At 43.3% G+C, this 14180-nt stretch overlaps 1 protein-coding gene across 1 annotated transcript in view; it reads right to left on the bottom strand.

The window, feature by feature from the left end:
- The window catches only part of LOC147035794 (extracellular calcium-sensing receptor-like), a 32274-nt gene extending 20052 nt beyond the window's left edge, over positions 1 to 12222 (bottom strand). The window contains exons 1-4 of the mRNA XM_085847504.1: positions 11863 to 12222; positions 3432 to 3711; positions 3036 to 3309; positions 1662 to 2602 (exon numbers count right to left, since the gene is read on the bottom strand). Of these exons, the coding sequence (XP_085703630.1) occupies positions 1662 to 2602; positions 3036 to 3309; positions 3432 to 3711; positions 11863 to 12158 (1791 nt within the window). The 5' untranslated portion in view covers positions 12159 to 12222. The remainder of the gene's footprint in view (positions 1 to 1661; positions 2603 to 3035; positions 3310 to 3431; positions 3712 to 11862) is intronic.
- Positions 12223 to 14180: the final 1958 nt, after the last annotated feature.

Raw genomic sequence — 14180 nt, 5'->3', positions numbered from 1 at the left:
ATCCTTCCTGGGAAAGCCCCATTTCCAAGCTGACCTCCAAAGCCAGTCGCTGACTGGGCATTACTATCGTGCATAGTTCTTCCTTGGTACACCTGAGGTCCTGACCACATACAAAGCTTTTGTCCTCAGCCTGATGGAGTTCTGCTCTACCAGATGTGCTGGTGCTCCTGCATCTCACCTTTTTCAGCTTCCTGAAGTGAAAACTAAGGCATTTTGGATCATTGGTATCTCTTGCAATGAGGCTGAGTCTTTGGGCCTCTCAATCTCTCACCGCAGGCAGGTCGCTGGTCCTTCTGTCTTCACCCGTCTCCTCTCTGGCCTCACCCCCCTGCTCCCTCTGAGATATTTCCCCCCCCCCACATTTTTCCACAGGGCACTCAAGGTCTGCCAGCAAACTCCTTCTGTTAAAACTACCAAAATCACGAATCATTCCTCACCTCCACCGTTTCATTCCTCTTTTTTCAGCCTTTGGAACAAACTCACAGATTCTTTTCAGTCCCACTCTTCTTTTCAGGTCTTCAAAAGAGCTGTTCACCACCATCTCTTATCTTCCCCCATCCAAAACCACGATCTTTTCTACCCCCACGAATCCACCCCAAACCCACCTCAAAATTCCGTGCTTTCCATCTTGAAAGTCGCTGTCGTATAAGGACCTGAAAGTCTCTGTTGTGGACATCTTGTTTCCCTTGTGTACCCTGCCCCATCCCTCATCCTTTCACAGTTCTCCTCATAACTCTCTTCGCATTGTTTTTTCCTTCCCTCTCCCACCTATCTTATCTCCTGCTCCCCTTGTTGCACGTTCTGTGTGTTAGCTCTCATACGAGCCTCGACAGTGTGTAGAGAAAATAAAAGAGTAGAAAGCCTTAAATTTGACTTCGATGGGTACCTGGAAGGATTGGGGATAGAACACGTGGATATGGGCAGAAATGGTCGGTATGATGGGTGATTGCATATATTTGTATTTTGTGATATGTAAGAAGGTCTCATCTAAAGGTGAATGTGCTGTTTCCTTTTTCATTCCTCACCTTGGAATCCTACTCACACTATCCCTCCGTCCCTTCCACAAAAACAAAACAAAACAAAAACTTTTTTTTATATAATTTTAAATTACTTCTTTTTTGGACGTATTATACGTGTACACAAAACACCCTGATGATACATGTGCTTTCTTCACTGTTCTTATACTCACACCATCATCAAACCACACTTGCTCCCCCAGTGACTATTACTTGATAAACTATTACATGGAATTAATGTGGTGTCGATATAGTGCAGATTGATGGGTTTAATCGTCATCGACAGTGTACAAGGTCGATGTGCATCCTTGTGAGATAAGCGAGTGCATGGCTGTGGTGATGCATCAGAGGTAGACTTTCAAATGTTCAAACAGGACTAACAATGAAGACTGCTTTTGGAATGCAGTGATGACCTTTGCAAGATGTTTCATGGCTTGCCATTTGAGGTGAAGAATGTGATGTATTAAAAAATAAAGACACTGAGCAACTTCAGTAATTTACAATTTTTAAAAAAAAAAAATTAATGTACATTTCCATGCACAAATGAACACCAAAATTATTAATTCACATCACCTAACTACCGAAATAAAGTAGCTTCATACTAAGACAGCAAAACAAAAAGGTATAATCTAACAGCACTCTCACCTGCCATGGCTCAAAACTCGGAATATCTCCGCAAGTAATATTTAATAAAATGTCATTCATTTGCACACAGTATTGAAGGTTATGGAAAGCCTTTGCGATCGCGTACACAGCCAGGTACGTGTTGTAACTGACTCGAAGATGAGATACATCAGTCAGATCTGTGTCAACTGATTCCAAATTTTCACTTCCTGTGCACACGTGTGAAGTCTCATCTTTTGGACTCCACATGCAATCAAACGTCTGCTCCCAAAATTCTAACAAAAATATGTTCACTGATGCCTTTTCTTTCTCATAGATAAGCTTTGTTTTGGTATGAAGCATGTCTAAAGCAGTGGATTCTAGATTCATTATAATGGAAACGGTTTGGTTAAGGGTGAACTTTTTGTTTATTTGTTTTTCATTTAAATTTTTGTGATTTTTCTGCTTGACTGCTTCAGGTTGTAAGTGATATGTTGATGACAAACTTGTTTTGAACAAATCATTAACATTAATAGTTTTATTATCAGTCATTTCATTGGAAACTCCATTATTCCTTCTCACAAATGTTTTTAAATTATTATAAATAGTGACAGGATGCTTCACATCCACATGAATACAACTATTTTTAGTGTTCATATCATCATTGCGGGAAGAAAGTTCATACAATTTTACTTGAATACTTGCAACTTTATTCACATCCAGAAGAAGACTTGGTTGTAAATTAATGAGGAAGTCATGGAAACCTGCAATGTATCCCCGACTTAAAGCAAAACCAATTGTGCCTTCAAACATTTTGATGGTATTCTTTGCTGAAATTACAGAGGAATCAATCCAATTTTCACTGGCGATCCATTGCTTCTTTGTGATATTTTGCCGTAAGATTTCTCTGATGATAGGCATGAAATCTGGTACAGAAGTAAAAGCCAAGATGACTTTTGCTTTCGTGTTTGCAATGTCCTTTCCTGATTGATATAAAAAAAAATCAGAATAAAATTATATTCATTGTACATCTTTATGAGTCAACTACACCTGGAACAACAAAGAGAATTTAAATTCTGTGTTTTCATGTCTTTGTTATTCCTCTGCTCTATTAATTAATGAAAATAATTAAGAATATGATCTGAAACAGTTTCCAAATATGCTCAGAAAATAATTGTACTTTAAAGATGTAATATATATGTGTATATATATATATATATATATATATATATATATATATATATATATATATATATATATATATATATATATATATATATATATATATATATATATATATATATATATCTCCAATGTCAATTTACTTTGAGCTTTTAAAGATACTAACAACAGAGGAATTTTCCTCATTACAATATACTTTATCTTGCACAATGAGTCGATCATGTTGGGATTTACCAAGACGTTTTATTTCATTTACATCCCCTTTTTTGGGCAGAACTTCTTGAAAGGCAAAACACAATCCATAATCCTCCGATTCAGCAATAAATTGTGCAATTCCTTCTCTCCCATATTCTTCGTTATTCTCAATTGTTCCGATGTAAACCCAGCCAAAGTGTCGAACCATCCTTGCAATGGCGATAGACTGGAACGTATCACTTGGCATTGTTCGCAAAAATGAAGGAAATTTGTGTTTGTCACTCAAGCATCGACATGAGGCTAAGTAGCTTATCTGAAGCAAAACAGCGTGTGGTAAGATGCCTTGCATTAGTAAAACTCTACCATACTGTTAAATAACATAGAAATCACAATTCATATAAAATTAAAGAATTGTATGAAAAAATAAAGTCCTACTTGTGGAATTAAAAAGAGAGCGAAAAAACGAGCAATTGTCAATGAATGTTGTGAACCAGACTCTCCAACCACAGCATGAATTGGACAAACTTCTTTAAGATCTTCACTGAACTTCTGCCCTAGATAGCTGAGTGCACCAGTGAGGGTCTTATGCATGTTAAAGCAAGAGTCATAAATCATGTATCCAAGCGATGTATTTGAAAGAATCGAGGCGTTTTTGTTGATTTCATCAACTGCATAAATCATCGCCAAAACACCACGAAAAATACTGATGCTGAAGCTGTGAGAGAAAAAAACAATGTTCTTCACAATCACAAGGCAAAGGTGAAGGGTGATTTTTTAAAATCGAACAATCAATGAGTATTGTGATTGTGGCTCACATGGGTTCAAAGAGTAGATCTATGGAATGATGATAGTTATTTAAAATTATGTTTCGTTTAAGTGTATTTTATTACATGTGGATAAATATGTGTTGCATATGCATCATCTGGAATGTCTTGTGTGTATTCTCCACATCTAACCATTTCGTTTCTCTCTCGTTTTTCTTCTCTCTCGCTTCAAGAGCACAGGATACTTGAACTTTTTTTCTTCCTCTTGCTTCCTCTTTCCTCAATTCAGTGAGAACTGGATTAAGTCACGCCTTGCTGCCCTTACCAAATAATGAGTCACCTGCATCTGAAAAATTGCCACGGTGGTAAGTGCCTGTAAACGGGGATGAGCTGGCCAAATGTCCCCAAACCATGATAGAGGAGAAATCTGTATCGAGAAGGGTACAAGCCCAGTCACAGTCAGACCGATCCATGGGAAAGGTCTGACAGGACCCTCCGTGTGGGACAAATCGTGGGAAATGAAACTATGTCTTGCACTCTGGGGCAGATTCCGATGGTTTTGGGCGACAGCACTGAGAATGGGGACAGGCGGCCAGAAAAGATGGGACACATAGGTGACTTGAGGTTTTGATGTTGTGTAATTTTGGCTCCAGATTCTTCTACACATACCTTGTCTCTACAAAGTCTGGCCATCTGTCATCTCTCATCTCTCAGTGTTTTGTCTTTTGAAACTTCTTCACTTAAGTCATTGCACTTTGAAATGTGCTGTGATTGGAGACATACTGTGCTTGGAGACATGTTGCACTCAACAGCATGAGGCCAGAGGGGAGTGTGGAGGACAGGGGGCTTTCAAGAGTCATGAGGTGTGTCCACAGCCAGGAGGTTGTGGCAGCTCCTCAGAGCTGTCGCAAGGTTCATATTGGATGAAGCCATGCATATCAGCTCTCTCTCTCTCTCTCTCTCTCTCTCTCTCTCTCTCTCTCTCTCTCTCTCTCTCTCTCTCTCTCTCTCTCTCTCTCTCTCTCTCTCTCTGAGTGGAAGTGTCATGGCAAGGTGTGTAAGCATCATGGCACACGGGAGTGCATGCGCTGAATGGTGACGAACACGGTGCCAGACGAGGGACAAGGGCCATGTCGCGGCCGTAGCCGTTTCAAGGACCTTGCCGGATTCGCACAGCAACGCGCGCGGTCCGTGCTGTGCTTCGTATGAGGCCGCCACGCGTGCTCCTGCGCAAGTGAGATCCGGAACGGAAACGCCCGTGGTGGATACAATCCTACCCCGCGGATGGACAGAAGTTTGGGTGGGAATTGTGAATTTGGATCGGACAGGTTTTCCAGACAAGCATGTGTATAGAGCTCTGTCTGGTATTCTGTTCGTAGGGCGCGCGAAGCAGCTTCCCCGATGCTTTACGCGTGCCCCGGCCTGCACGAGAAATCGCGCGGGTACGGGGTGCGAGTGACGTCATCGGGGATTCCGTGTCGCAGGTTACGGGTGAGCAGAGCACACGGGCTCGCGTGGCGAACCCCTCAAAACGCGAGGCTTGCTTGTGATGCGCAGTGGCGTCATGGCTGCACGAATGGTTGGATTCCGGCAGAAGGGAAATCCCTACCGGATGTTACCGTCCGGGAGGAAGGGACGAGGTGCGCGAAGCGCGAGCAGCTGCCATGATGTCACGGAAAAAGTGCGCAGGTTGTGCCTTGCCGCGCTACTGCGCATAAAAAAAAAAAAGAAGAGGAAAGCAAGCCTCGCCACTTTGAGTAAATAGGATTCCTCGGCAGGGGTTAGGAGACCCCCTTGCTTATGGAACGGGAAAAACCACGAGTTATGGGGATAGGTTAGAGTTAGTTAGACTGGCTTTCTGGAGACGTGGGTTGTTCCTCATGAAACCCGTGGAATGGATTAGTTCGAGGGATTTTAGGATGGACTCAGAAATGGAAAATGATTTTTGCAGACACTGACAGACCTTGAATGGTAGTGGGGATGTAGCTTAGCTACGTAGTGTTAAAAGAACGTGCGTGAGTTTAAGGGATACCGAGGGAGCACAAGATAGATAGGGGATTTAGTGAGAAGAATGGCAGTGTTCAGTGATGGGAGCGTGAAATGAGTTGAAGAGTAAAAAAAAAGTGTACAATGAGTGAATGAGGGCCAGTGGGCCTGTGTGAATGGAGCTAATGTGGTATGCATGGTGTGATGAGTAATTGGGGGGAGGAGTGATTCCCACCCAAGGGACCCTGGGGGTCAGAGTAATGTTAGCTCGTGGGTTAGACAAATTGACAAAATGGAAGTCGTTTTGCTGTTGGTGCGAGTGTTGGCCCGAAACCTGTTTTCAAGGGGCGCAGGAGTCCTGGTGACTGGCTAGGAGCGTGGCTGCGAATGGTGAGTGTCACTTAGGGGGCACCCCGGGCACCGGACTAGTCGGCCGCGGTAGGCCAAGGGCCCCAAAGGGGCTGGGATAGCATAGTGGGCCCGCATGAGGCAGGACCCCGAGCGCCATTGGCCGTGTGGGCAGTGTCGTGGGCACGGGCACCCGGGGAAAAGGGGCCCGTGGCACCAGCCTTCCACGTGAGCATCGAGGAGGAGTAGCCGAGGAGTGCACTCTCCAGATTTTAAGGAACTGGTATGCTCGGAGACAATTTGAGGGCCCGGGGTTGCCATAGTTGGAGATTTGGTCGAGGGTAGTTCCTGGCAAGTGAGCCACGCGGCCCAGCCATGAAACCGTGCGTGGGCATGAAGGAAAATTGGAGGGCAAGGCCCAAATTTGTGAGGACACCAACAAAGGCGACGGGGATCTTGGTTGGTAGAACCAATAGATTAAGTGAGAGGCGTTTTTGGAAAGCCCTGAGGTAGTTTAAGGTTTCATAAATGTTTGGGTAGATAGTGAAATGCACCCTTCCACACCATCCATCCCTTCGCTCGCAGTGGGCCGCTTGACCCACCTTGGGTAAAAAGATCACTGAAATTTGAGGAGTCCTTTCTGAGGCTTTATTGGGCCTCGGGACAGAACGCTAGTCCTCCCTTATTCCCCTCCATGAAGGGAACGTAGGGGTTGGGAGTAGGCTAAGATGACTCTAGGTTTCGATGACTATAGATGACTATAGGACTATAGCCGGACAGAAATGATAAAGGGGGTTAGGGAGACTAAACTATACATAGAATAAATAAATAAGATGGGGCTAAATTTGGATTTTTGCAAACTAAGGGAGTGGGTATGGACAGAGACAGGCAAAGGCGATCGGTTGGGAGGGAAACAGTGGGGTAGGTCCGAGCCCTCCTTCAGAGCGGCTGGCACCATCGCACTCCCTCCACAAACCTCCAGAATGAGAAGAGAGGCCGGCCAGCTTCATGGTGCCGGCCTGTTGTGCTACAGCGGCCTGTTCCTTCATTGCCTCGCCATGCCTTGTCTGCCTGCCTCTGCCTTGACCCCATGCCTGCTGCCCTTGTTTGCAATTGCCCCTGTGTTCATTTCATCACCATATGCGCCAGGATCATCCTTTTTGCAAAGACTGCCCTGCAGGCAGCTACACCATGGGGACTGCATTGATGCAGCCTGTGCATCATTTTGTGCTTTGCATCCATCCATCCATTTGTGTTAATTTCAAGGGAGAAGCCTGGGACTGCATTGGGCAGCCGGCTACATTCTTGTGTTCATTTCAAGTGGGGAAGTCTGGGACTGAATTGGGCAGCCAGCTACCTTCTTGTCCCTGCATTTGGGCAGCCTTGCTACCCTCTTCAAATGGCCTGTGGGATGGCAAAGGCATGCCGGGTTGGGGTGAGTTGCCTCCAGCAGCTGAAGACATGAAAAACGTTCAGTGACAGACAACGGGGCCTTTTGAACAGGCCCCGAGGACATCTGACCTTCAGCTGCAGGGTACTCACCCTTACAAACTATGACTAACTTTGCTGTGCCCTTTTTCCCACAGAGTCCATCAGTCCTGGGCCATGGTTTCGTGTAAAATTATAAGGTTAAGGAATAAGTTAAAATTGTAAATGAGTTTTGCTCCTCCTGCATGTCTCTCAGAGCACCGGCAATTTTAGGTAAGTCGTCTGTATGAGTGAGTTTGTTTAGTTAGTTACACAGCCCATAGGTTATTTACATTTGGGACACGGATACACCAAATGTTGCACTCAGGGATCCAAAGGTAAGATCTACTAGGGGAAAACTACACATGAAGGCACACAAACATTTGACGACTCGGGACGAGTCTGTAAAAAGGGGAGGGGGTAGTGTTATGGTTGTGGAAATTCACAGAACACCAGTCAGGTTCCCCAGAGGTCAGTTATTTCGATAAGTGTGTGTTCTTGGTTAGAATTCCCAACCGATGTATAAAGGGATTTATTTGTGTGCTGGGCTGTGCATCTTTGAGTTAGCCATAATTCTTTCTCTATCTTTTATTTTAAAACAGACACATGGTCACAACAACAACAACAACGACAACAACAACGTCCACGTATGATCGGTGATTTCAACCACGTCCGCGTTTGATCGGCGATTTCAACCACGTCCGCGTTTGATCAGCGATTTCACGGCAAAATCGGATCAAAAAGGCCTCTGCCGAGAAACGAGCTGTCCAATCGGAAGTGAGAGGGGCGGATCCAGCCTGGGTGAAGGTTCAAAGGTGAAAAGGGGGAAGGCGCTGATTTTGGGTGGCTAAGCTCACAGCGGCCCTCCCCTTGTGGCTATAAAAAGCTGCGTTCGCTCGCCGACAAAGTTAGTTGGGCCGGGTAGCAGTGGAGGAGTTGGACATTCGGCTGTAACCAGGCAGTTGAGCGGTTGGGGAGTTGAGTTGTTGGAGAGTTGGCAAGTTGGCAATTGGAGCCCATCAGATCGCTGAAAGGTTCACCAGCACAACCAAGGGAGCCAGTCGGAGTGCGGAGTTTGGGGGGGGGGCGGTCCGGGCAACCGATCCTGAAGCGAGAGACCCGTCCACTCCTCCAGTGCGTCATCCGCTAGGCCCGACGGACCAGGCCGCAGAGAAGGCGGACTGCCGAGGGGAACTGAGTAAGCTGCTCGCCAAGCCGCTCAAGCGATTGGCGCATTTACACCACCTGGACTGAGCAGAGACACCAGAGGCCACCGGCCCGAAGGCCAGCGAGTCGCCACCAGAGCGGCCAGGTAGCCGGCCCATTCTCTCAGGGCCTATTCCGGTCATCCCGGCCCTGAGTGCATTATAGGCTCACGAGCCCGAGTCTATTCTTTCTTGGGTTTTGCATGAAAGTCTTTGGCGCCTTGTCATTAAGTATAACTGTTAAGTGCCTGTATATACTTGCATTCTGATGGAACTTGGCTGTCTGCTTTTTGCTTGTGTCCTGTCCCATCCCCCATTGACTGCTTACGTGCTGGGTGGAAATAAATACCCGTTGTTTGAATGCCACCCGCTCGATGTGTCACTTTCTCCATTGACTGCCATGGTGCGTTCGGGAAATTAGCTGGCTGTTTATAAAGCGAATAAAAGTGAATCGGTCCGATGGGATCTGTCGAATTAAAACCGCTCGGCATTCGCATACAGAACGAGCCGCTGAAACGGCTCGTTTTCGTGCAGGCCCCGTCGAGGTATAAACTCCCGGTATTTCTGTATGCACAAATAGTTAGTTATATCGATAATTCGGCGATTGACCCTGTAGCACGTGGACAGAAGAATTGGCTGCTTTATGGTGTATTATAAACACCCATAGCTGGGTTTCAGTGTTTGTCTGGAAGCTATGACTAGATTGTCGCGTTCGGTGGAAATGCGGCCTGGATTGGGCTAAAACGGTCGTGCTCACGACGAACGGGCGGAAATCTATTACTATATATATATATATATATATATATATATATATATATATATATATATATATATATATATATATATATATATATATATATATATATATATATATATATATATATATATATATATGTATGTCTCCATCCATTGGGCCCATACCCTGTGCAGAGCGTTGGTGCTACCGAAGCAGTCTCCTTGGCTATTTGGCACAATCCTGGACAGTTCGCCACTCTGACCCAGGATACTTGAATGACTCGGTCATCCCAGCAAGCTGGTACTCATTTTGCCGACCGCAGAAGGATGGCAGGCTGAGTCAACCCCCTGTTGAATTAATTCGGCAGCCAACGAGGTTTGAACTCAGGACCCTCGGATCCCAAGCCACCATCGTAACCACTGAGGCAACACTAGACTAATATGTATAAGTATATATATATATAAGTGTATATATATATATATATATATATATATATATATATATATATATATATATATATATATATATATATTGAATGTTTAATCAATTTGTTTATATACCTACCCTGAAATAAGCTTTCGTGCAAAATGGCCAATACAAGGTAAGACATGCTCCTTCAACTTAACATTTTTTTTTATTCGTCAAACATTAACATTGAAATTTGTCTCACCTTTTGCTTGGATGATTTGCCTCTTAACAAAAAGTGTTAAACATGCCTCGGTCGAAATGTATGTCATTGGTGACAATATATATATATATATATATATATATATATATATATATATATATATATATATATATATATATATATATATATATATATATATATATATATATATATATATATATATATATATATCAGTGCGTATTTCCTGTGTGATAAATCATTCCACCTTAAGAAGTGTATTTGTCAATAATTTACTGTGGAAAGTAAATAAAAGTTCTGCAACAATATAATTACTTGGGTGTTTAGCAAATTTATGAGGAAATCCAAATACCTAAAAAAAAATTATGTTGTATGCTAAATCTGTGCAGCAGACAATGTTACCCCACCCCCTCCCCCCAACTTAAAACAAAATACCTAATTTGTATGGATTTATGCAGTTTGGTCAATGTCATGATATTTTCCTTGTTGTTATTGAAGGATACTTTCCAAAAATCAAACAAAGGAAAATGATAAAATGTTCAAGAGCAACATTAATGTTTTTTCCTTGTAAGTTCTTAAAAAAATACAAAATTTCAGGGATTTAGATACTCAATAATGCACATATGAAGGTATCAAACACCTGTATTACACAATGTAAACCAATAAGACAGTAGCAAGATGGTTATATCATGTGCAATCTGATGAATGAGTCAAAGGTGAAAATGAAACACAATCTTCTGTTGAAGGGCGTAAAATTACAGAATAGAAACACAAATGTGGTGTTCCACACAAACAAGGCCATTACCTAGGCCCAATGTGTTGCTGATAAACATATAGTCTTATGAACCAAAAATGGGTCCTTTATAGTTTCTAAGAAATCTCTGATCATACGCACTGATGGTATGTGATATAAAATGTTCAAGATGAACTTAAGAATCATAATCATTGTGCAGTTCTTCAATATCCTGATCAAAATTTCCCCATCATCTGACTCAATGATGGATGCCTGATTCTCACAGTCTGGCAGTCTGCACATATCAGTGCATTTCAGTCCGTTCGACAAACACACACATTTTGGTAGTCAACACTTTCTTTTACAATTGCAGGCAAATAACATGAGCTCTGTGCCTAACAATTTCCCAGAAGATATAGCATATAATAAGAGAGAACGATTGGTTTTAAACAAAATGTCTTCTGTCTTACACCGGTTTCAGAAAAGTTGATTTTGGGATGGGGTTACTAAACGGCTAATAATACACAAAAAGCTACCACCAATGCAATGCTAGTTTCTGACTTTAGAGGTGTATACGTTGCAAAAAATTGCAATGAGCATTATTCCTCTCGGATGGTACCAGTGGCCAAAAATTAGTGGTTCTGGCACATGGCCTAAATTATTTATACTGAGACTGTTTCCTGGGCGCTAAGTCAACATATGCAATCGTTGAAGAACACGTGGAATCATAGTAAATAAAACTGTGTGAGAAGTTAAGAAATTGGAATTTCAAAACAGAGTGATTTTTATCCCTTCGTTTCCTCAATTTACAATTCATCGTGGGAGAAAATGGCAAAACTCTTGCGTTCATAAAACAAAACTATGTTGAAATCCCCAGGAATATTCAAAATGTGTCGCTAGAAATGGATACGTCAAAATAAAATTGAATTATTCAATTCATTTTTTTGATTGAAAAGAAAAAAAAGATTGAAGAATACTTACTCAGCACAGACGGCAGGTTCAGGACCGACCTTTGGATTCAATGGAGCAATGCTTGCTCTTCTGTGTAAAGGAAACAAACCACCGAGCATTAATTGACCAGGTTGAAATATTCCACTGGACATGTGTTCAATGTTGATATCACATGCACTGCAAAAAAATGTCCTGGAATGTGCAGGAAACAGAAATATGAAACACAAAAATAACAATGAAGTTGGAATCCAGAAAAACATGTTTAAATGTTGGAAAGCCTGAAGAGGAACACTTTCACTTCTCTCCAATCTCTTAATCCAATCCATTACAAGTCACAAAAAATACCAATATGAAACTCCAGTGTGAGAAATAGACATTCAACGTTCTAAGTGTTGATGAACTAAGACAACATCTCTCTGTACAGGAGAATAAATACTGATTTTTCATCAAAGCAGGAGCCTCAGAGGACCTCCAAATGGGGGATTATTTTGGAAATACTAAAAGGTTTTGTGAAATTGAATGTTTAATTGACAATAATTATGAAGATGTATCAGTAAAATATCCTTTTTCACTTTTGTGTAAAACGCACTTGTGCAATCCATTATGAATAATTCATGATGAGTATTACAGAAATGTCTCTCAGGTATGTGCCAGAGCTGAAAATTTAATGAGGAAAAGATAAATTTCAAGAACATTGTTCAGACTGAATAGAGATTTCAATCTCAGCAAAAATGTGGTCCTTCCACAAAGATTCAGATTACTTTTGGGAATGCTGTCTCATCAGTTATGTTTGATCAGTTCTAATGTTCTGTTTTGGTCAAGTATTCTTCATTCTCTTTTTCTGATATATATTTACACATGACGTGACCAAAAGTATGTGGACACCTGCTTGTCCAACATCTCATTCCAAAATCCTGGGCATTAATATGAACTTGGTCACCCCCAATGCTGCTACAATAGCCGCAACTCCTCTGGGAATGCTTTCCACTAGATGTTGGAACATTGTTGCAGGTATTTACTTACATTCAGCCACAAGAATATTAGTGCGGTCAGGCACTGATTTTGGGCGATTCAGTCTGGCTCGCTACGCCACGCTAGAGTCTGTGGTTGATCAGTGCCCCAGACGAGATACACTTCTAGTCTTGGGGGATTTCAATGCATCGACTGGAACTGATAGGGATGGTTATGAGATGTGTCCCCATGGGTCAGGAACTATGAACCAGAATCGCACTAAGTTCCTTGAGTTTGCAAGAAGTCATGGAGTTAGGGTGGATGGTTCATGGTTTCAGCACCCACAAGATCATCATTGGACTTGGTATTCCAACGCTGGGAGGTGCAGCAAAGGAGATTGACCATGTTCTCATTGATGGTCGCTGGAGGATGATCCAGAACTGCAGGGTCTACCGGAGTGCTCAGTTCCTCAATACTGACCACAGGCTTGTTGAAGCAACTCTGAAGCTGCACCTTAAATCCTGGAGAATGGTACCATCCCAGCCTCGGCTGGATGTTTGCAAGCTCAGGGATGAGAGAGTAGCTGAGGAGTTTGCGAACAGGCTGAGTGGACACTTGGGGGGTCTGGGTACTTTGGGGGGTCCTGAAGAGTTGTGGAGTGCCTTCAAGACCACCATCCTTGATGTTGCCGGTGGATTTCTTGGAACTCACCGCAGGGCAAAGAAGAATTTTGTCTCTTAAGGGACACTGGATACCATTGACCAGAGTCGCAGGGCCAGGCTGAATGGCAGAGCTGCGCTGTTCACGGAGCTGAGGCGTAAAACTGTACGTGCACTGAGGGTGGACAAGGAGGCCTATGTGCGAGGAATCTGTGAGGGAGTAGAGCATCACCTGTGGACAGGTGATTCTCATCCCGCTTACAGGGGAATTCGCGCATTGTGTTCATCCAAGCCCATCCCTCGGACCACTGAAGTGAGAGCAGAGAGTGGTAGGCTCTTGACAGAGGAGTCTGAAGTGAAGGCCCGCTGGGCCGGTTACTTTGAGCAGTTGTACCAGGCTGATCCCCCAGCTGTCGAGTTGGACGTCAAGGGTGTTACAATCCCTGTTGCTGACCCTCAAATCAATTGAGGTCCACCTTCGCTTGTGGAAACACGGGCTGTGGTGAAGTGGTTGAAACGCGGCAAAACTCCAGGGATTTGTGGCATCCATGCTGAACTTCTCAATGCTGGTGGAAATGCTGCACTCTTGTCGTTGCATGCAGTTTTGTGCTCTGCCTGGAACACAGGCATCACCCCAACTGATTGGAAGAGGGACCTTGTTGTTCCTCTCTGGAAAGGGAAGGGTGATCACCAAGACTGCAACAACTACCGAGGGGTGAAGCTGCTCTCAGTGCCGGG

This window comes from Eptatretus burgeri, chromosome 1 (assembly GCF_056783735.1).
Source record: "Eptatretus burgeri isolate ZD-2024b chromosome 1, Ebu_testis_v1, whole genome shotgun sequence".
Classification (NCBI taxonomy): domain Eukaryota; kingdom Metazoa; phylum Chordata; class Myxini; order Myxiniformes; family Myxinidae; genus Eptatretus; species Eptatretus burgeri.
The sequence above is the reverse complement of the archived record's forward strand: the minus strand, read 5'-3'. Positions and strand labels throughout refer to the sequence as shown.